This window comes from Passer montanus, unplaced genomic scaffold (genome assembly GCF_014805655.1).
Source record: "Passer montanus isolate IOZ18808 unplaced genomic scaffold, ASM1480565v1 scaffold26, whole genome shotgun sequence".
Taxonomy (NCBI): domain Eukaryota; kingdom Metazoa; phylum Chordata; class Aves; order Passeriformes; family Passeridae; genus Passer; species Passer montanus.
Window position 1 is genome coordinate 849,315 of NW_024367261.1, and position 23,428 is coordinate 872,742.

The following is a 23,428-nucleotide window of genomic DNA, read 5'->3' on the forward strand; positions in this document are numbered from 1 at the left end:
GCTTCATCATCTGTCACTATGTCTTTTGGGGGTCAGACCTCTTCAGCAGCAGTAGTGCTGCTAAAATCAGTGTGGCTGCTCCGTGCAGTTCATTCACACAAATAAAGGAGGAGATGCAAGAGGGGGAGAAGGTGTCTATGACAGATTGGTTAAATGAAGGCAGATCCCCTTCCTTTCTTTCCCTCCAGGTTCATGTTCTTACTGTACTAAAATTTACTTCAGGAATTGGCAAAAGAAGATTTTCCATAAAACTTTGAACTGTTGAATTGTTACGTAATTTTTACATGAATTCGCCAGACAGAGGCCAAAAAACCTAAAAATGTATAAATTACTTAAGGCAAAAAATCGTAGGAAGATGATTTCTTCTTTCAAAAAAAGATCTCTCTAATTGTGAAATTGTTCTGTAAAGTGGCAAGTTTCATCTGGGAGTGTCCATGGAGCCCACCATTAAAAGGGGAAGTGCATTAGGAGATTTGATGAAAGTCCTTTTCAGTTTAGATTGCTGTAGTCATGGGCTGGAATTCACAGGTGAAAAAAGCTTCTCCCATTTCCTGCATACTCTGTTGTAGGTAATTCATTCAGGGACAATTATTTTGCAAGTTATCTTAATGTGCAGAAGAAATGGTTTCACAATTTAAAATCGTAAGGAAAAAAAATCTATTTTAGGTTAAAATCTGTGGATTGTTCCTCCTCCCTCACCTTTTGCTATTGACATGAAACTCTTCCTTTGCAGACAAATCATATGGTTGAAGTTGTGCACATAAGGATGTGAGTTCTTATTAACTTTTTCCTGGGTTGTGCACATGCCTATAGCTCCAGAAAAGGGCACAATGAAGTGTGATGGATCAGACAGCATTTGGCCAGCTTCAGGTTTGTCATTCAGCTTGTATTCCTGTAGAATCAAGCATGAATCTAATTGAAACTCCAGTAATTAAAATACAGTTAAAAGTTTGATATAACAAGGCTTTGGGGTGAGTCTTAACTTCTTTGGGGTTTCAGAAGGTTTAGAAATTAATAGTACTTCTCAGAGCTCCATTTTTCTTGAGTATAAAATTAGCTTCATTTTCACCTTTTGTTGGTAGCCCCTGGAAGCTTTGTGCATTGATAGGCTGAGCAGAGCTGAGATAGATTCTGCTTGATTTTCACTCTTTCCATTAAAATCATAAACTAAGATGATACCAAGATAGATTTGGCAGGGGAAAAAGGGAATGGTTGATTATCAAATGGAAATTCAGGGAGATTTGAGACCCTGTTTGACCTGTGAAGTGGTTCCCCCAGCATGACATATGTAATTAAGATCTTAGCAGAATGGTGGTTACTTATGTCTTAAAGTCTGCAAGTTTTACCATCACTTCTATACAGTATTTTGTATGGCAACTGTTGTTGCTTGTGAGTCAGAAGTAGTAATCTTAAGATCTTATCAGTAAAATTTTATGCTGTACACTCACCGTTGAGTTTGATATACAGTACACCAAAAATGTTCTACAGAAAAGTTTATTTACTAACAGTTCAGAGGGTTTTGCATTTTTATTGTAGGTAGTTTTCATTTTCTGCATCTGTAAATCTACTCTTTAGTTATTTCATGCCTGTATATAGTCCAAAAAGGAAGCTATTTTAATATACGTATAAAAAGCCTGTAAGTATGAGTTGTAGTAAAATTCAGTATCTAAACAAAGTGCACCTAAGATTTAGTGCCTTGAAACTTTGCAGTTTATAGGAAACTTTACAGGAAATAAAAAAAACATGTGCTCTGCAGTGGATGAAAGCTGATAACTTCTCCCATATGAAAAATACAGGATTTTAAAAACAGATTAATGATTTAAATCATTATAAACATTGCTTGTCCTGCTCTAAAAGTTAGAATAACTCTGGAAGAGGAAAGCCTTAACTTTTGTGGTTATAAATTAAAAAATTTAGAAGTAATCTGCTTGCCAAGTGGCTGCTTTTCTATCACCAGTATATGCAATTCAAAAAAGGACTATACTGCTTCACAGAACTGATAGAGTGGAGAAGAGAAAGGGATTGTTTTCTCTTCTGGATATGTTTGCAATGGATGCCCTTCATGTTCTGTTTGTGTTTCTGATGGAATGGTCAGTGGTAGGTCTACTAGGAGAAGAGACAAAAACATTTTGGAGAGCATATTGGAAATGCTTTTGATGCTATTGGTTGCATTGTTAGTTTTCCACTCACCTGGCTTTATTCAAGGAATGGTTATGTGTGATAACATATATATTTTATCATTAAATCTGTTGTGGAGCTCTCTGTCCTGCAAAATGCATTAAATATTTGTGTAGGATTTTTCATGCTTGGGGGTCTAAAATTTTTTTCTGTACTTGGTTTCTTTACAAAGAAAAAAAAGGAAAGTTGATTCCAAGCTGCTTTATAAGAGGGCCTATTATCCTATTCTTTATCTTGCCTTGACCTTCTCTGCTTTTATTGGTAAGATGCTAGATTAGTAATTTTGCTCCTAGTGTAGTAGATTCTGTGATTGTATAGAAATGCACCCTGAAATATTCTCCTCACGGGGAGTAGCACTCTGTGATGTGAAGTGAGAATTCCACCTTGGGAATTACATTTTGAGATTTTTCAGCTGTTCCTAGAATTTGTCTTCAGATGACTTATAGGCATTTGAAACACATAAAAATACTAAATGGACTGGCCCATACCATGTATCTGACATCTTGCACAACTTTTCCATGGTTTTGAGCATTTTTGAATAGGACACGGCTGCTACTCAAGTGACATATTGTTAAAAAAAGGTGTTTTCCTAATGGCACAGGATAGAAAAAGGAAAACAACTTTTTTTTTCTCTGCTTCTGCCAGTGTTCGCCTGTATTACCTTATTTTTTGGCCCTGAGATAAAATAGCATTGAGAGTGAAGCATTGTTTCTGAATCTCTTGGGTGTGAATATCTGCCGTAATTAGTTGGGAGACATTTGTGTTCATATCTTATAGTGATGGTCAAAAGTGAAAGCATTGTGAATAAAATTCAAATATGTTCCTTGCATTTCTATGTGAATCTGCTTAGAGGTGTTGGAGTAACAAATTACAAATTAAAAACCTAGTTGCTTTAAGAAAAGGAGAAATATCTTATTTTCAAGTTCTCCAAGTAGTAAAGTCACAGAATCATACAGGTTTATGTTGTGCTTAATGTTTAATCTCACTGCAATGAGGCATGCAGTCAAGTTGAAATGTAAATAAAAAAGAGCATTGGGATAGGAGGAGATGACCTTCCCAAAGTTACTTTGTTTTGGTAATATCAGTTGAAATATTGCCTCTTGACTATTGTATTGAGTTTCAGTCCCCTTATTCTCTAAAATGAGATTGAAGAGAAATGAGAAGTTTTTCAAGAACCCAAGTAATGGAAATTATGACTTCTGTATGAAGGAATACTAAAAAAGAAGTTAAAACATTGCAATACATATGACTGCAGTTTGAAGAATGGAGTAAAAATAGTATCTTGTCAGCTCAATATGATTTCCATAGTTGTTTCTGGTATAATCCATTAATTTCAGGAGAAGTTTTTACCTAGACCAAGTAGAAATCCTACAAGAGTAGCATGAAATTATGAATGGAAAAGCCTAATCCATATGGATTTCCCTGCCTATCCTCTGCCATGAAACAAGATGAAGGGAATAATTTAAATGCCACCATAATACATTTTAAGTAAACCAGGTAGCGTTGTTCCAACACACAATTATCAGCTGGTGTCTAAATGGCCACTGCAGTTTGTCTACCATCATATTTCCATCTATACAAAAAACTGCTGAGAGATTTTGTTGTAATAGGGAAGGAACTGTGTTGCTGTCTTTTGTTTACTGATAGTACAGAGCTAACTGTGGCTGTCAGTGAGCACTCAAACTTTCTTTTTAAAAAATGCTGTGAATGTTTGTACTTTTGCCAGTTAATCTGAGAGCAGGAATGCCAATGAGGAGAATAAAATATGGAAAAAAATGCTGTGTTTTATATAGCACCTGCCATACTCTAGAATGTTAAAGCACTTACTAAATAGATGCTGAGATGGATAAAATATGACAGTGCCTATAAGCAAATACATCACCTGCTAAGCTTTCAGCAATATAACTGGCATAAAGCCATGAGCACCATTAAAACTGCTACTGAAATAAAGACTTGGCTAGACCTCTAAGGAATGAGCCCTTAATATGTGCTTCATTAAAAAAATTGTGATAATGATCATAGAAATTATAACAAACCACAATAAGACTGGAAAGACCTTGAGATACTGACTAGTCTGGCCCCCAAAGCAGGTTGAATTTTACACCTGTTTCTTTTTAGCCCAGCTGTTCAGAAATCTGCATGAAATAATAAAACTACAATCGTGTCTGCACAAGCCCTCTCTTACAGCATGTCACTGTATTTGTAGAAAGACTTCTCCTTATACCTTACACAAATTTTTCAAACTTTAGTTTTGGTAGATGAATTGCTGCATGCCCTAGCCAGAGTGCAGTGGAGACAAGGTTAATCCGAAAAGTGTTCTACTTCTTTGAGATCTGATGATGGTGGTGGAAGTGCCTTTAATTTGTTTCCTCTCTGGCTATGTAGTCCTAGTATATTCAGTCTTTCTACACAATTCTTTCTTTGAGGCTTGTAATTTCTGCTGCTGTCTTTGTACACTTCAAATTGTTTTGTATTGTTTTGAAAATTGTTTTGTATTTTTTGAGAGGTTTTGCCCAAAATTTGACATATTTGTTCCTTCCTTGCTAAACAGGAATGCTTCCTATTTTATGTGTTTATATAACCATACCTGTTTATATAATGATGGCTCTTTCTGTTTTTTGAGTCCCATTTTGAACATTTATTGAGCTCATGGTCTGTTACAAGCCCCGATTCCCCTCTCAGGAAGGTGTTGTCTAACACTTTATTTGCTCTGCTGTCAGTGTGCAGCTGGCTTTGACGAAGTATGGAAAGTTGTGCTTGCCCCTGATGAGTTGTTCTATTATTTTTATGAGCACTTCTCTAGTTTGACAGAATGATTTTGGGTGCCACTCCTGTTATCCAGCATACCTGCAGTGTTCGCTCGTGTTGATCTGCAGATTTAAGCATGTCCTCTGTTCAGTTCTGTAGGTTGCTAATGGAAACACTCCCTGAAACTGGACCAAGTTCAGCTCCTTGCTAAAACCCACTCAGCAAACCATCTTGTGTTTGACAGAGTTATTAATAATTTTTTGGGGTAATAAAATCAGATTTTGCCTTCATTCACTAGCAGTTTCCTGTAGAAAACACCTGCTTATGAGAAGGCATATGTGGGGAACTCGCCAGCCTTTTCTTTGGTAATACAAGCTGGAAAGCATTGAAGGGAAATTAGGAATCTTGTGGTTTCTGGCCTGTGCTACCTTTTCCCCACTGTTTTTCAGTGGGATAGAATAAAAGCTGAATTTTTTAATGATCCGATGGTGCATAAGGAACAAGTAGGAGTTGTTAGTGCAGAACAAGATTTAATTTTTGCTAAATGATCTCATAGCATGAAAAGAAAAGTTGGAGGTGCTTGTTTGCACATTAGTAGCTACCTATTTGCCAATATGTCCTGTCAACCCAGGACACAATAGTTGAATGGTCAGATAAGGATATTCTGTGACTGTTTTAGTAGCTTTAATAATCAGGCTTCTGTTGGACTCCTGTAGTTATTGGATGCTTATAACAATGCAGATCACAGTTGCTATAGAAGAGACAAATATGAAAGTATCCTTTCAAATATCAAAGCATAGTATTTTGTTTCAGAACTTATATTTAACTTCTTGACTGGTGTGTGTTTTGTATCATTTGTATTTATAGGTAGAAGCATGTCCTGGAGCAAATTGTATGTCCTGAAGGCATTATGTGACATACTGGAAAATATGCAGAATTCTATGTAAAATTTCTTTTTTTTTTCTTTCTAAGAGAGAGATGGCCAAACACAGCAGCATGACTGCAGCTAGACATAGTCATTGGTACTCTTACTGCAGATGATTTCTTGTTTGCCTGTGGAATTGAAACAAACACTAATTGAGATAAATCCAAGTCTGCTGGTATTTACACTAATTGCCCACAAATTGCTAATAATAAACTTGTGGGTTTTGAGTGAAATAATAGAAATTTGCATGATGATTGTACTGACTGCACTAAATTTGATGCACAAGGAACTTAAATTGAGTAAAGTGTGGATACCTTTAGGGTGGAGATGAACATGGTAATTATTTGAACAGTTGAATGCTGGGCATTCTTATGAAGATGTAATTTTATTTACACAAGATATTTTCGAGACTACCTGTTATGTAAAAAGGCTGTGTTCTAAGGTTCTCAGTAAACAGATTTGACTTCAGGCCTTAAGCTGCAAATTCCTGCTGTGTGAGATACATCTAGGGCAGGATTCAGGTGTCAGAAGTGTGCACGATTTTGCAGTTATCTTTACAAGGCTGAACCTGGCAATGAGTTGGGTGCCACCCTTCTCAAAGTGGTGAATTTCAGCCTTAAGTGTGAATATATGTCATCACTGGACACACCAAAATATATATTTCTATTATTTATTTTGCCATTTACAACAAACTTGTAGAAAGTGATACAAAAAGCCCATCAGGTTAAAGGACTGCTGAAATTTGTCTCTTGTTTTTCTGACCAAACATTATGATTTACCCACTTTACATGGTATTCAATTAACCATAATAGCAGGGAAGTAACTTGAAAGTATGAAAGAGACATTAGAAGAGCTTTCCTTAGTTTGCTACTCTGCTGTGAGGAGAATCTGGCTTGAAGACTTTAAGAAAAAATAAGTCTTACTGAGTGCTTTTTAGTTATTTTATCTCAAATTCATGTACTGCTAAAGAAGACTGAATGCCCACAACAGGTCTATGACAGCAATGATAATGCAGGAAACTATCTTTCCTCTACCTGTATCTTAATTAAATAGCATCAGCCTGGAAGCAAGAGGTGGTAATTTTTTATTATTATTATTTTTCTGCCTGTACACGGTATTTGATCTTGTCCTGTAATTATGAACAGAGGTGCTGATTGTAATGGTGTATTTCATGTAAGATTTTGCAACAGTCTGTGATTGAAGACCCCTCCACTGGATGTAATTCTTCTTTAACTGATGTTGAAATGTTAACATCATGCCTTGATTGCTTTCCTTTCCTTTGAGCCGTGCTTCTAGTAAGAAATAAATGAGAACAGAAAAGACTGACTTGAGTTTCATTTTGTTTAAATTCTAGTCTTCACAACTCTTTGGTAAACTTTGCTGCACAGTAAACTCACTCAACTTTTTTTGCGAAATAACTTGCCCTAAACGAAAAGTTCATGGTTTTTTTTGTGGCATTACTCTTCAGCTTTGAGGAAAATTTAAACATTCCTATCCAGTCTATTGATCCTTATTTATCACAGCTCCTCTCTCTGGTGTCAGGAAGTGAACCGCACACTGAAAGCAATCAGAACTGCTTGAGTCAATCTAATTATTTCTCTGTTTCCCAGCAGATGACAGAGAGAAGTGGAAAAGGAGAGTTACTAGCCCAGATGCCAGTAAGTGCATTGGAATGGCAGAAATTAAATGCTAGAAAGGTCCAGGATAGCAGCTTTTACTTTCAGAATTAAAAAACTTTCATCCTGAGACTTTTCATCCTTGGCTGGTGGGGTAGAAACATGTAAACAACTGTAAATGTTTACTTCTAATTTTACGAATATGAAAGTGCCACATGCAAATTAATTTAGAGGTAGTGAAGTTAGATGTTTGTGCAATTATGCATAGAAATTGTTGCAATTTTCTTACATGTTTTTGAATAAATTGCAAGTTCACATTTGGGCATTCAGTAGATTTGTAGATGAATTAGGTTCATCAGATGTGATGAATATGATTTTGTCTACTCAGCCTCAAAAGTAGCGTCCAATACTCATATTTTAAAGCTGCATAGAAAATGGAATGATGTGCTATGCTAGGTCAGATTTTGTTACATCATATTGTAAGCTGGACAAATTTACTGTAAATATTTTGATTCTTTGAGTATATGCAGATTAGTAGTATGAAAATAAAGCTAATATGTTTTAAGACCAAATAAGATATTAACTACAGAGGAAAAATACCCCCAAAATGAAAAGAGTCAATCCCCGTGTTGCTTACATGATAGTCTATACTTGGGAAATTGTACCTTTGAGCTAGCAGGTACCGAGAAGAAAACAATTCTGAGCCATCATTTTTACTTATTAGCTCTGGGCAGTGGTCTCTAGAATTCCAGGAACGTAATATGAAAGTTTTGTAGTGAAAAAATATTGGTGCACATCATAAATCTGTGTCTGCCCGAGTTAGGTGTTGTGTAGATGCCAGTTATGTTTTTCTTTGTTAAATAAAACCTGATTTTCCTTGCCTGCAGCTTATTGTAGTAGTAGTCTTTTGTTTTTTTAATTTATGTGGGGGAGAGGTGTTGTGGCCATACCTTTTTACCATAAAGCTAATTCATTGTGGCCTTCTCAGGTCCCAGGTAGTTGATTCTGGTCTCAGCAAGTCACAGTTTCCCACCTTATTGCACATTGAGACCTACATCTCTGTTCAATAATGATTTGGTTTCTAAGCATCTTATAATGCTTTTAAATTACACTGTGCATTTGGTTTTCCTCCACCCACTGGTCATTGTGAAGATTATAATGTAGGATTATTTAGTGTTTATATGTGGTTCCTGTCACTAGTGGCCTCACATTTCTTTCGGATTGCCTATGCTGGCAGCACCAGGCATGACAATTTCCCTTTCATGTGTTGTATCTTCAGATTTTGTCTTTAGTTTTCCTGGATTCAAGGTCTACTGTAATGGTAACAATGCATGGTGTAGTAGACATCCTCTGCCTGTTTCATGACATTGGTGAGATTTGCTTTCTTTTTCCTTTACTCTGAAGCTGTTGTGGGCTTTGTGTGAGCTCTGCTGAGCCGGTTTTGCAAAACTCCAGCAAATGCTGGCTGCTGTGCCAGGCTGGCACCAAGCGTTTTGGCGCCTGCAGAGCCAAATCATAAGGCTGATGGTGTGCTGTGGCTTTTGGCCAGGTTTTCACTGGTAAATATGACTAAAAGACTCTTAATTGCTTGCCTTGGATCTTGTAATGCGTTTGAATCTCAGATGACTCTGTTAGTTCTCACAAGTGATACAGGAGAGACAAACATCCACCCATGTAATTCTCTTTTCCCTGGCCGGACTTGGAGGCTGACATGATTCACTGCAAAACCACTGAGGCAAAAGCAGCAGTGGGGTTAAGTACAGTGTGACACTTCCCCAAAAGAGGTCACCAACAAACAGAGTGTGGTAGATGACAAGTTGACCATAACCCAACAGTAACCCTCATGGCCAGGAGGGCCAATGGCATCCTGGGGTGCATTGCGAAGAATGTGGCCAGCAGGAAAAGGGAGGTGATCCTCACCCTCTGCTCAGCTCTGGTGAGGCCACATCTGGAGTGCTGTGTGCATTTCTGGGCTCCTCAGTGCAGGAAAGGCAAGGAGCTCCTGGAGAGGTTTCAGTGAGTGCCACAAAGATGGTTTGGGGTCTGGACAATCTCTTATGAGCACAGACCACAGGAGCTGGGCCTGTTTAGTCTGGAGAAGACTGAGAGGGTATCTCATTAATGCATATATCAAAAAGGCAGGTGCCAAGAGGATGGTGCCAGACTCTTTTCAGTGTTGCCCACTGTCAAGATGAGAAGCAGTAGCCATAAAATAAAATACAAGAAGTTCCATCTCAACATCAGGAAGAACTTCTTTATGTTTCAGGTGGCAGAGCACTGGAACAGGCTGCCAACCTTAATAATTCTGTGCTTCTGTGGTATAATGTCTTCATTGAAATAAATGCTCTCCTTGGTTTTGGTAAACATAGTGAACAGAGGTGAAATCCTATCTAGAAGATAACAATTTGTGAATGCCTTGCTGGGTTTTAGGCCAACCCTGCCATGGAGCAGGCACAGCAGCAATGGTGAGTCCACCCAGTTTTGCATTTCCCCGTTTGTCTTAATAAAGCTTCATTTATATACCTTCCCTATACCATCCTCCCTGAATGTCTTTTACCTCTACAGTTGTTCTCTCCTGATCATACTAAGAACATAATTGTAATTACCATAACATTGATGTTTGAGCCACAATACAAGCAGAGCAATGGCTCTCTAATTCTTGCTTGAGGAATGTAGGTTTAAACCTTAAAAATCTGCACATTCAAGGAGAAGATTGTTTCAATAAGAATATCTCACTTTTTCTGAGCTGTTCAGTGTTGTTCCTAATGGGCAGTTCTGGCAAGCTGCTCTCAAAACATTTTGATTCTGTTCACAGTAGCAGTTATACTTGTTAAACTGTTGATAAAATGATATTGCAAACAACAAAAAATTCTGAACACAGAGAAAAATGGCAATATAGTCAAAACAATTTGGGAAAAAAAGAGGTGAAAGCCAAGATGTTGAAATACAGTGCTTTTGACTTGGGAACTGCTGCACTAATGGGTATAAATAATGCAATACTTTTCCCATGAGCATACTGTAGAGCTTAACTGGTTAATGGCTGAAAAGCACTTTGAGATCTGATGCAGAGATATGCTTTGGAAAAGAAGAGTGCTGCTTAATGGAAGTCTAAATGCTGCTGCATCACACTGTTCTGGGTATGTCATGGAGTCCAGTTAGTGTCAATAGTGATTAAACCTATGGATCACATTGTTGGATGTGCTTAACATTTGGCAAGGTGACTATGGCTAGGTTTTGGTAAACCAAAATAAATTATTAATTTGCCTTATTTGACAATCGTCATATTTAATGCGAATTTTAGATTAGTTTTTAATATACTGTGATGCTTTGAATGCTTTTCAGATTTCCTTACAGTAAAAACTAGCACTGTCTACTTAAAAACTAAGCCTTCAAATTTCTTATATAAGGAGTGCTATATAAAATTATAGGGTACCTGGCTCTAAAGCATACTTACATGATAAATATATAAAAATTGAAAATAAATATAAAACATGGAGTCTGACTGAAGCGTTTTCCATCTTTTTCTTTTGCAAGTTCCTCTTAAGGAGAAGTGATGCTTGGAAACTCCTGGAAGTGATTTAGGTCTTCAGTCTGTTTAGAGAGTATAGATTTTAACATGTGATTTGACAGAGTGGTTACAATTTTGTCTTTGCTTTTCTTCACTATGATTTGTGAGGAAACTTCAAGAAGAGTGTGCTTTTTTGGTTTTGTGTGTCTTTCCCTTGTGGGAATAGTTTTTGTTTTCCCCATTTACTTATGTGAATTTTCAATAATTCAGTGTCTTCTGTCATGACAACACCTTTTAGCTCACATGCTACCTGGTAAGCAAGTTTATTTGCAAAGAATGTCACTAGGAGAAATGTCTTGAAGGAATCAATACCTAAAAACTTTAATTCTTGACCTAGAGCAGCTCATAGTCACTTTTTGAAGTTAGTACCTGTTATTACTGAGTGTGATGTTTTACTCATTAATTTACTGTTTTCTTCCAAAGCTTATGAATGTGGGCAGGCAAATGAAAATTTTTTTCCTTCCTGTTTTCTCTTTCAAGTGCTTAGTGTGCACTGCCCTAGCTTGGTATCTTATTGCTAACCCCTTTGTATGGCTGCCAAGTTTTCTTGCATAATTTTCTTGACAAATGGCTTACTCATTAATATTTCAGGCCTGTTCCAACCAACCTCAGACAAGTGGTATGCCCCAGGCAGGGAAATGTAGTTCCTTCTTTAGGAGCCCTCTAATCTTTTTCTTAAATGCTTTGTCAGAGCCCATGACAGATAAATGAAGATGGTGCAGTTCAAACTAGAGATGACTTATTTGTACACACGTGACCATGCATTTTCCAGGTGGGAGGTGCTGTACTGCAGTGGAGTCTCCACCACAAACATCCACATATTCTCTTCTTTATCCATCCTGAAGTCTGTGAGACTTATTGATTCTGAAGGGAAATCCGTAGAGATATTTGTCTCTTACTTTTTTTGATTGGCTGTTGAAATATACATAGTCCTGATAAAGGCTCTGTCTGTTCACACTTTCATTATTTCTGTAACAGAGACAGACCAAGGAATGATACCACAGCTGAGTTAGAGCTTGAGTTGAGACAAAGTTCATATTGCAGCTAGGTATGAGGTGTGGGTCTCTGGTGTTATTTTGGCTTAAGATGATAGCAAATTTGTCAAACTGATCTCTTTAAAGCTTGATGTGACAGAAAATTGATATGACACAAAATTTACTGCTGCTACTTAGAGTTGAAACATCCTAAGAAAGGCTTGTTTGATTTAAATACTGTTGATTACATGCCAGTTACAAGCATAGAATAACTCCTGGTCTAAAATATCAATTATGCTTGCTGTTTTATAGTAATACTTATTCTAACTACACCATGTTGGCTAGGGTATTATTAAGGAGAGCATCTGGAGATCTGTGGAAAGTCATGGATTTCCCCAGTTCTCCAGAAGAATGGAATTAGAATCAGTACTACGGGGATACTGCAGGTAAAGCTGAAGACTTTCTCATTTGTGGATGAACTTAGTGATTGATGTTAGCTGCCTCCTCTGGCATGTCCATCTAAATAATTTGGTTTCTCCTGCTGTCCTTTGCACTGTTACAAAGTCTGTATGTGTTCCATTCTTTGTATTGAATAACCTTTTTTTAAAAAAGGTATTGCTCCCCCTTCCTGTTAAGGCAGAATGTGGTCTCTAAAGTTTTATTATGCCCAAATGGTGTAGCTAATCAGTGAGAATTAAGAAAGTACTACCCCCCCTTACACATAAATACTGCCAATATTTAATTTTGAAACAAATTTATTTTTGCTCATATGAAACTCTATAGGAGTAAAATACTTGGTGGTGTATGCATCTGTAAAGAAATACGGATAATGAGTTGCAGAAGGAAAAAAGGCAGAAGAAATAGTGATAATGATAATCTTGCAGTGAGGATTTTATAGGTATTTAAGTGTCTCTGTCCCTTTCATCTGACAGTTATTTACAAATGCAGAAAGCTGTTTGGCAACATTTTCAAGGCATTGGAAAAAGAATATTCCCTCAGCAGCCAAAGGTAGTATTTTTTCAGATTGCATTCCTTGAAAAATGGTATATGTAAAGGAAGTAGACACATTTGCGAATATTTAAGAATAAATTTTGCATTGCCTTTTCACAGTCTATAATTTGTAATGTAATGTATTCAAAATACGTTTGTGTAATGAGGATTTTCCCTTAAAATATGGCATTGACTATTAGATGTTTTGTCTCATGGTGAAGGTAAGGAAGAACGCAGGAATGTTGGCAGGAGATCAGGTCACAGCTGTTTAATTTTTAGTAGTTGTGTGTCCCTTAGTCATCATGCACTATTGAAAGTTACCACTAAAGGGCCTTATTGACATTTCTTCAGTAAATAACAAACTCTGTTTAAGTTTTTTGGGGAAAAAAAAAGGTATGAATGAAAGAAAACAGATATTGTGTCTGATTATCTTCCTTAGTTGAATCTTCTGATCTTCTGTCATGCATATATATAATTTCTTTTTCCAGCCATAATTTATTTTGTCAGAATTTGCTTTTGTTTTTATTCATCTGTTTAAGTCCAAATGAAAATAGTGTAGTCAGACTTTTCACTGTATACTTCTGAATTTTGCATGTTAAAGAGTTTTTCACCTTTCTACCCACCCAGAAGTCTGAATTTGTTTAGTTTTGGTCTTTAACTCTTAATGTCATTTATGCTGTATACCTTTCTTTTGAAAAATTATATGCTGTGTCAATAATTCAGCAATTTGATGTACCTGATTAGCTTGCTGATCACAAATTCCAGTGTGTGGATACTTTACTGAATTGCTCAAAACAAATTCACTATAACTTGTCTTGAAATGTGATTATATGAGTCTTTGAAATGGTCTCATACCAGTTGGCAGCACAGCTTACAGAGTTTGCAAGGGTTTTGGCTACTGAAATGCATTTAACTTGCCTTGAATCATATGTCTGGAAGCATTATCCTTTTAGTAAGTGGGAAACTTATGGATAAACCTGAGCAATTCCCTGTTTAGCAGGGAAACTAGAGCCTGCAGCAGCTTTTGGAGGCCTGCTTGGGGCACTGAAACTTTTGCAGTGGATATAGCATTTTGTCATCATTTGCAATATCCAGCCTGCATCTGGGTGGTGACTGAACTCAAGGGATGATGCAAGACATTTTGGAATGGGTGCTTGCCCAGAGGTATGTTCCCTTCTGCAAACACTTGCTGCTCACTGTGGTTATCTTGGCCATCTTGCAGTCCCAAGGGAGTGGTGCAGGTGGCTGAAGGTGTGCCTCAGCAGTGTAGACAGTATTTTCTGTACTTGCATCCAGGTGCTTGTGTGTGTGGGACAGGCCATGAGATGCTGGCCTTTTTTCAGACAGTCAGCATCTTCTGCATTAGTAGAAAAGGAGCATGGTTGTTCATACCTTTCATATTTAAGAAGGTCTTATATGTAGCACTGAGAGAAAGCAGGATCATGCCTTATCCTAGGAAAGTTTTTTTAGTTTTTTCTCTCGATCTTGCAAACCTCAGAATGTTGCCGAAGGTGGCATCGTGATTAATGTATCACCATTACAGAGCAGACAGCCAGCCAGCTTATGACATATTTTTGCTTCAGTCAAGAAAAAAACCAAAATAATAATAAAAAGTTATTCTGTGTGTTTCTGGAACTTACTGACAGATTATTAACTAGATGAACTCCAAATACATGAAAAAATTAAGAGCCAAATACTTGAAAGCTATATTATCTTGCCAGTGCTTTGTAGTTCATGAAGTATTTTAATGGTGTTTAGCCATCATCAGATATATCTGATAATATTCTGCCCTTGGAAGGTCAGGTTCTAAAATGGATCCATTCTAATTTATCTGTAAGGCTATTTCAGAAGTCTGTGTGTTGTATAAATCCAGCATGCTCAGTAGAAGTCTGTTCTGGTGTGCAGCAATGTATCATCATTTTAAAATGAGCATTAAAAAATCCAAGCTTGTTATTAGTTTTGCATGCAAAATAGTTTATGTTATATCCTATGCGAGGCAGATATGGTCATGGCAATACAATGATATTTTGCTGCTGTATGCCTACATAGTTTTCAAAACTAAAATTCAATGCTTAGCTAAATTGCTAAGCAGACTGGTAAATGTCCAATTTTAGCAGCCTAACATATGTTTATAATTTTTGTTTTAACATATGCTATGTTGGTTGAACTCCCCTCCCCACACATACGGTAGATAAAAGCTGTCACATCACAAAATGGTGGCAGCCCAACTTTTCTAACATTTTCCATGGCACTTCAGAGTCTTGCATTAATTAGCTATTCTTGGATAGGAGACAGACTCTCATCTTTGTAGAATTTTGGTTTCAAACCCGTCATGTACTTGGGTTTATGTATGCAGTAGCCCATCTGTGTTTCTGCAGCCATAAGCTGTAAAAAGCACAGGGCAGAGAGAAAAGTGGTCAGCAGGAGCGAGGGTGCCCTTGGCTCACAGATGCAAACACCGAGCAAATGGCCTCATGAGCTGGCCCCCTTGGGCTCTCAGGAGGCTTCTCCCTCTTCCACTTTTACAGGAGAGGTGAGTGAATGAAACAACATTGGTGCACAGCGCTGTCTCCTTTCATTGTGAGCTGCTAAACTATCCCTCTTTTCTCCTCCTTTTTCAAAGCAGGTGTAAGGAGGAATTTCACTGAGTCTAGGATTCTTTCCTAAGCCTCTGCTGGGTAGTGGAGAATTGTGACAAATACCATTGCAGCTGTGATAATGCTGTCTTAATCCTTGCTGCACTTTGACATGGAAACCTGGATTTAGACATGAAAGGACATTCCTTAACAGTACAGCAGTATCATCCCTTATCAAATCAAACTGCCTTTTGCATGTGCTCCAAAACCATGGTATTTTTTGTCTGATGTATTCCGTGTGCTATTTCCCCGTTGTCAGGCTCCTGACTGTGGTGTATTTCAGCATGTGTAATATCTGCTGGGCTGCTGCATGGGGGATGGTTGGTTTTCTGTGGAGCGGGAAGGAGCCTTGCCCATCAATTGAAACTGCTGTAGAAATGTCACAGGGTCTGTGATACAGGACTGGTGTTGGCAGCGTGGTCATATCTGTGCCTGGTCTATGCACAGCATGGACAGGGCTGTTCTTATGCCTTCACCCTGGGTGGCTTGGATGCCACCTCCTGTCCTCTGGTCTGCCTTGGAGCTGCTCAAAAGCATGAGCTGGGTGCAAGCATAGTTCCAAGTGTATTGGCACAACGTAACGTATGATGTCATTCCTATCCAAGACTAGAGTTCTAGTGGACATCTCAGTATGGAGGTTGAGGTCCAGCAGCCTGAGCCCATGGAGCTTCAGGGGAGCTGCTGAGGTACCCTGGAATGTGTCAGTGGTGCTGTCTGGATGGGGACATGTGTAATAGGAGGTGGTGGGCCTGGTGCTTGCATGTCCACCTGCAGAGCTTTGAGAAACCCCACAGAGAGCTGCCAGCAGAGCAGCCTGCTTCCAAAACCCTGCATCTGCATCCAAAGCCCTGTGTTGTCTCCCAGCTGCAAGCCAGAGCCACTGTCAATCCCAGAGAGCAGGACTTGCTGGTGATGCTGGTGGAGGGCTTTGCCATCTTTGGGTGGTAGATGTCAGTGGTGGTTGTTCAATGTGTATTTCCTGTTTATGTATTTGTTTTCAGCTACAGGACCTGCAGCTGCTGTTTGGCTCGCTGTTCTTGTTAGCTGGCTGGCAGGTCTTGCTGTGGGATTCAGGTTTTGTCAGTGTGCACAGAAAACAGTTTTGTTTCCCTGCCAGATGAAAAGCATGGTGGAAATAAAGGAAGAAAATGATACATTTAAACTGCTTTTTCAGACATTTAGATAAACACAGAAATAAATAAACATAAATGCATTAATTTCTGTTTATTATAAGTGAACTTAAGTAATTAGTGTGTTCTTAACACCAGGTATTTATTGCTAGACTAAAGGTAAAGAGATGTCTTTATTTTCCAGTGTTGCTCTCTGCCTTGGTAAACATTACTTTGGTTTGAAGATTTTGTGTACAGTCTGCAGAGTGTAAACATATTTTACATTTGGGCAGAGAAACCACAGAGAAGAAAGTAACTTATCACCAGTTGAGTTGAACTAAGTCCAATACCATTTTTCTGTAATGATTCTGAAAGAGGAATACGTGACTCTGTGGTGAGAGAGGGAAGCAGCAGAGTTTTGGTGTAGGACTTCAGTGTTTCTGGAACTCTGGGTGATACCTTGTTACGGACACATTTAGTGCTTGCTTGCTGTTGTTTGCAGTACTTGGACATTGGATAACTCATAAAAAACCTGTAACTTTTCTTATTGTTCACATTACTTACTGCTCAAATTTTGCTTTGGATTAGAGTAATAATGCAGGTAATAATGTCATTCAACTATTTAAGGCATAGGCATAATGTTAAGATAAAAACTCTGATACAGGTTCATCTGTAGGTTTTTCTCCTGTACAAGTTTGTGAGGAGTATATATGACTTGCTTAGAAGAAAGTGTTTCTGAACTATCAGAAACTGATAGCAGGCTTCCTCATTACAAGTACTGAAATATAATCAGGTAAGCCCTTGAGGATGTATATACTAGAGTCTCCCTTAAAAATAATGAGTCTGAAGCACACAAGCAAGAGTGCCCCCCCAGTACCTGTGGTACATGTTCTTATTTCTTTTCCCATAAATTTATAATCATCAAAACTGTTTATGTGAAAGCTGAGCTTCTCATACGGTTGTCTGATTCTCAGAGGAATGATATTTAAGAAAGCAGCAAGCATCACAAGAATCACGATAAACTTATGGGAATTTTTTTGTACATTACGGTTATGTGTAAGTTTTGAATTGAAGTTTTTAGAGAAATAAATGTATGGGCAGATGGTGGTATTTACTTAAGGGAAGCCGAATTCATTATCTGACTAGGACTGGGTATTTCAAGCAGCTGTTTGAAAATGAGAACTCAGTTTCCATGAAGGAGAACGTATGTTTCAGGAAAATGGGGTCTCTTTTCAAAATGTAAGGCTATCCCTTGCTTAGCCTCTATCAGAGTGGTTTCTGATATGTGTGTGAATTCATTTATTGAAGAACATTCTCAGTTATGATCAAGAGCTAATTTGATGAAATACCTTTGTAAACTCTTAACTGCCCCCCTGCCAAAGGCAGTCATTCTTAAAAGTTTCAAAACTAGATAAAATTTATAGCTGTTACTTATTTCTAAAGATATTCTACCAGAAAAGGGATTAAACCAAATATTCAGTAATCTTATACTTCCCCACCAGAATTAATTTCTGTTTACCCAACTTGCCTTTATTTTGATTGATTGAGATACAATTACTTGAGGAAATAGACCTATGGAAAACTTCTAGATACAAGCCAGAAGAAAGAAAGCTGAATGTGGCCATACTCATTACTTTTTACAGATTTGTTTTTTTGGGACTCTCTATTCTAGTATGTCTGTTCATTTGCATACATATTTTGAAGCATGAGAATATGAAAAATAGTCTCACCTTGTTTTTTTGTTACTTACACTTGTTTTCCTTATGTTCCTGTGGAAAGCTAGCCAGATACTGTAAACCTAAAGACTGTATGTCTTGAAGACTGTGGTGCATTTATTATTGCTTATGTCCTTTCTTCCTCCAGTTCTTTAAGATTACTTTCATAGAAAATTCTTTAACTCAGAAAACCTTGGGCCCTGTAATTCTTGGTTCATAGAGAAATACAAGCCAGTTTTTAGCAGATGCCTTTCCCTGGTCCCTTAACTTCTGTTTAGGTAATGGGAAAACGTCTCTGTTTTCCCATTACATAATAAGCAAATTTTAATGCTTAATTATTTTACTGGGACCTTTGCTAATATTTCTGGAGCCCGACGATAGATTTTTCAAGTAGTTTTTCATCTCAGAATGGGCTTATGCATATGGAGTGACCGAAAGGTTCATCACTCTCAAAACTCTTTGGTTTTGGAATTGTCTTTGAGCTCTACGGAGAATGCAGCTGTGTACACATGAAGCACAAAGCCTGTCTGTGAATAGGGAGGATGTGTAAAGATGGCCCTTTGATGGGAAATGAGTTCTTCAGTTCAGACAACTTGAAGAATCTCATCATTTTGCCTTCCCGGTACCTGACAAGCCTCCCCTGTACAGCCGTGGAAGCTGTGCAAACAGCCATCCTGGGGAACATATGGAAAAAGGAGTTTTGTGATCACTGCAAAATCCTAACACTGGTTCTGACTTTATGCAGTCTTTATGCTGAATCTTGTGCAATACTCATATGTGAATTTAATAAGCTGTTTATATATAAATATGTGACTTGTCTGGCCATCTGTTTTTTTTCACAGTGGTTCAGTACTTTGAAAGGTTAAAGTGGTTTTGTCTGGCATTAAATAAGAATTGGTGATGATTGCGTAGTGTGTGCCACATGCATCAGGTAGATGTGGAACACGTTCTTCAGCTTCTGCTAATGGAGGAGATGATACAGCAATAAGTAAATTGCTTGTTACAAGCGAGTTCTGACTGCTGAAGGGCACTGTTAAGTTTCTGAGTATTTTCCATCCTCTGAAGTCAAAAGAGTGGTTTATAATGGGAACTTTGTCGTACTAATCAACCACAGATTTGCATTTATCTATCCCTAAGATAATAGCAATTCCTGCAGCAACATTGCAGCTCCTAACTCAAATATTTTTAATTCCTTTTTTTTTCTCTAGATCATAAAAAAGTTTACAATGGCAATGCTCTGGAAATTCATGAGAGTAGCTAAGTATTCTAAAACAGCTTTATCATCAAAAGTAAAAGTAAGAGGAATTCCTACCCATTCAAGGCATTCTTCATCCAAGTCTGTACCTTCAGATTTTGCTGCCAGTGCACCCTGCTCAAATACTGTGGAACTGCTTGGTAAATCTTATCCCCAGGATGACTACAGCAATGTCACAGAGAAGATTCTTGCCAAGGTGGGGAAGAACTTGCACAACAGAAAACATCACCCTTTGTGGCTAATCAAAGAGCAGGTGAAGGAGCACTTCTACAAGCATTACCTAGGACGCCGTGGGACTCCGCTCTTTTCTGTGTATGACGGTCTTTCTCCGGTGGTTACAGTCCAGCAGAATTTTGATAGTTTACTTATTCCACAAAACCATGCCAGCAGAAGGAAAGAGGATAACTATTACTTGAATCGTGACCACATGCTAAGAGCACATACATCAGCCCATCAGTGGGACTTGATACACTCTGGCCTGGACGCCTTCCTGGCAGTGGGAGATGTGTACCGCCGAGACACGATCGATAACACCCACTACCCCGTCTTCCATCAGATGGAGGGAGTGCGCCTCTTCTCCTGCCATGAGGTATGAATTCTCTAGCTGGGGTGAAAGACATTTTGGGTAAGTTGCTTGGTCTTGTGTTTGCTGCAAGCGAACTTCATCCACATGAACAAGGGTCATGCACGTAAGTGTGTTACAGCAACAACGTTATGCTGCACCTTGATAAAGATCAAGTGATTTATCATATAACAATATTTTTAATTTGCAGAAAATGTAGATAAAAGTGTTGAATTTGAAAACAACTATAAAATTCCCTAGGAAAGTGTGAAAAATTGAAAGACAATATTATTGAAAGCTAGCATAGTGAAACATAATCTGAAATGAAACAACTTGTTCAGTTAATGATCTGCACAACACAGTTCTCTTTCTGTCATAACTCTGTTCTGGTGAGATCACTTTACCAAAATCTCTATCAAATTAATTCTTGAAGGACTCCTTGGATGCGAGTTGTCACAGCTACTTCCAAAGTACAGTTTTCACTGTAATCTTTTTCTTTTAATAGTGCCAACCTGCCATAAATGAATGTCATTTTCTAGGGAATTGTTCCATTCTTCGACTCATCCTAAAGCTGCACTGAAGGATTCATCTGTTGCAGCCAATATTTATGTGTGTGTGGTGCATACACAGCAAACCCATCAGAGTCCAGAGGCATCAGCTGAAGAGCTCTAGGTTGATGTCCAAGACTCTTAAGTTTATATGTTTTGTTGGCATAGCTTGCATGCTCTGCAAATGCTGGGTGTCATTAAGTACTCTGCTGCATCATTGATCAGTGGTAAATATAAGCCAGTTTGTTTTCCAAATAGTAATTGATTTGTATAATTTGTGTATGCTTGTAGCAATACTGCCAAATTCACAGTTCTATAACTAAAACTAGCTTATTCTAATAATACTGAGATGTAGACCATTCTTAATGTGCTTGCCAGCGGGTGACAGGAGCTTGGCAGAGAAGCCTGATGCCTTTGGATGCCTGAGGGAAAACTGAGGTAATCACAGAGCACTGCTTTTCTCCGTGATGGAAGGGGCTCGTGCTGCCTGCACTGCACTCTCCCACCCCATGCAGCTGCTGCTTGTTCCACTGCAAACTCGTACCTGAACTCTTCCCTGCCTCTGCAGGTGTCCTGAGAGCTGTGTGGGGCTGAACCCAGCCTGCAGCTGCTGCTTTGGTAACCCCAAAATGGAAATACTGCAGACTTAGCCTCGTTTGTTTGCTGTTCTTTTCCCTTAGGCCTATTTATGAATATAGTCAGGATATATGGTATACAATACTATATTAAGAAAATACCATTTCTTAACTGTTTTTATTCATCACACAATATTTTTTTTTACACTTTCGCAGAAGTTCAGTCATTCAGATGGAAATACTTCACTTGCCACAAAATTATAATGTCACCATTACTGCAGGATGAAATTTCTTCAGCCTTGGGTGCGATTGATCTAATCATTGAACTACTTCTTTAGGAATATACCCCTTAAGAAATTTTGGTCCTAATGGTGGGCTATTTCTTTCTGCTCTACAGATTTAATAATAGGAATAATAGGATTTGAATAACTGGAACAGAGTTACAGAAATGTTTTCACTGACATGTTCTATCTAGAAATAGAAAGTGTTCAATCTAATTCATTGCACTGGAGTTTGTTTCTTTTCTGTCCTTTCTTTTTATCCAAGAAAATGATTGAGATGTTGTTGGGGAGCTCTCTATACTGATGAGGAAAGAATAGTGTGGTGTATGATGTGTAAAGTGTTGTTTATTGGGCAACATAAAAAATTATAAACCTGAGCATGATCTGATGTGTCCTTTTTTGCTTCAGTTTGTGTTTCTATATATACCCTTTTTTACAGTGTTAATCACAAGAGCCTTGTGGAAAAAAATGAATGTGAAATTCTGAAATTTCACTGGGACTCTTTCTGTGTTTTGTATTCTGGTTGCCTGTTCAGAATAATCCACATTTAAATAATTCCAGAAGGAACTGTCTGAGTGGAACAAAGACTAAATAGAGGTAATACTACATGAGAGAAATGCTCTGATATTCATTTATTTATACTCAAGTTTAAGCTGTAGCCCACTGAGCAGAAACATGTGACTGTCAGGGCCTGTTACGGTTGTCTCAGACTTTTCATTCCTAACCAGCCCTCAGTCTCAGGTGAGAGGAAATTTGCACAAGTACCAAGGATCAGAATCTTTGGAACCAAGGGAAAAACTGTTAGCTACAAGCCCGGGGTACATTTCATGTTATGGCCAATACAGTAATTTTAAATGCTGTTGTCAGTTTGCTGCTCTAATTTGTTCTTTTGCTTTTTACATTTATCATTCACTGTCTTCTCAGTGTAAGTGACCACAGACTTAAGAAAATGTCAGAAGGAAAAGAAAAGCTTATTATTTTTATAATAAGTTGAACTTAGAGGAATTTGATGTTTGATCTCAGTTTCGGAGGTGTGGGGGAAAAGTCAATTTGTCTTCAGCTGAAAGTTTAGTCAGGATACAAAACATGTAGGTGTACAAACGTGAGTCTCCTTTACAAATACCTAATTCTGTAGTCATGACTAGGTTAAAACTCCTGTCCTCTGCTGGAAGCCTTCATCATCATTCTTTATATCAAATCTAAAATCAGTATGCTGAAGTAAAATCTGGAAAAACAAACTAAGTTTGGCAATTTTACAGTATTTTTTCTGATATATTTGTGAGCTATTTGGTTTTTTGGCTGTATGTTTTTTCATGATGGTTGGTTGATTACTTTTTAAAGAGAGAAGTAATCTATAATTTAAAGATGGGCAGGTAACATGCATTTCTGCAGCTTAGTATGAGTGTAAATATTAAAGTACTAAAGAAATTCCCATCTCCCAGACTAACTCATTGCTAAAAGTTAGAATAATTCATGCTTAGAAAATGTTATTAAATTTTATTCTCATAAAAAATGTCCTTGGACTGCTAACAAAGAACATCTGAAAATACATTTAGACGTGTTTTCAATATATTTTAAAGAATTTTAGGTGGTTATTATCTGAATGTAATAGAAGAACAGGTAGAAACTGACTAACAAATAGTTAAAACCAAAAATAGCTTCCCAAATCTACTTCAGAATTCTGAACAAAAAAATGAGCTATTTTCTTAAACAGTACCCCCAGATGATATCCTTTTGTATTCACTTTC

General features: G+C 37.8%; 1 protein-coding gene across 4 annotated transcripts in view; it reads left to right on the top strand.

The window, feature by feature from the left end:
• FARS2 (phenylalanyl-tRNA synthetase 2, mitochondrial) overlaps window positions 1-23,428 on the top strand; it is a 232,453-nt gene that overhangs the window by 34,500 nt on the left and 174,525 nt on the right. For 3 of the 4 annotated variants that reach the window (XR_005627770.1, XM_039712040.1, XM_039712041.1), the window contains exon 3: window positions 19,668-20,303. The exons of the other annotated variant lie outside the window; for it this stretch is intronic. Coding sequence is in view for 2 of the 3 variants with exons in the window: in XM_039712040.1 (XP_039567974.1) it covers window positions 19,686-20,303 (618 nt within the window). In the remaining variant the exon portion in view is untranslated. The remainder of the gene's footprint in view (window positions 1-19,667; window positions 20,304-23,428) is intronic. 4 annotated transcript variants of the gene reach the window in all.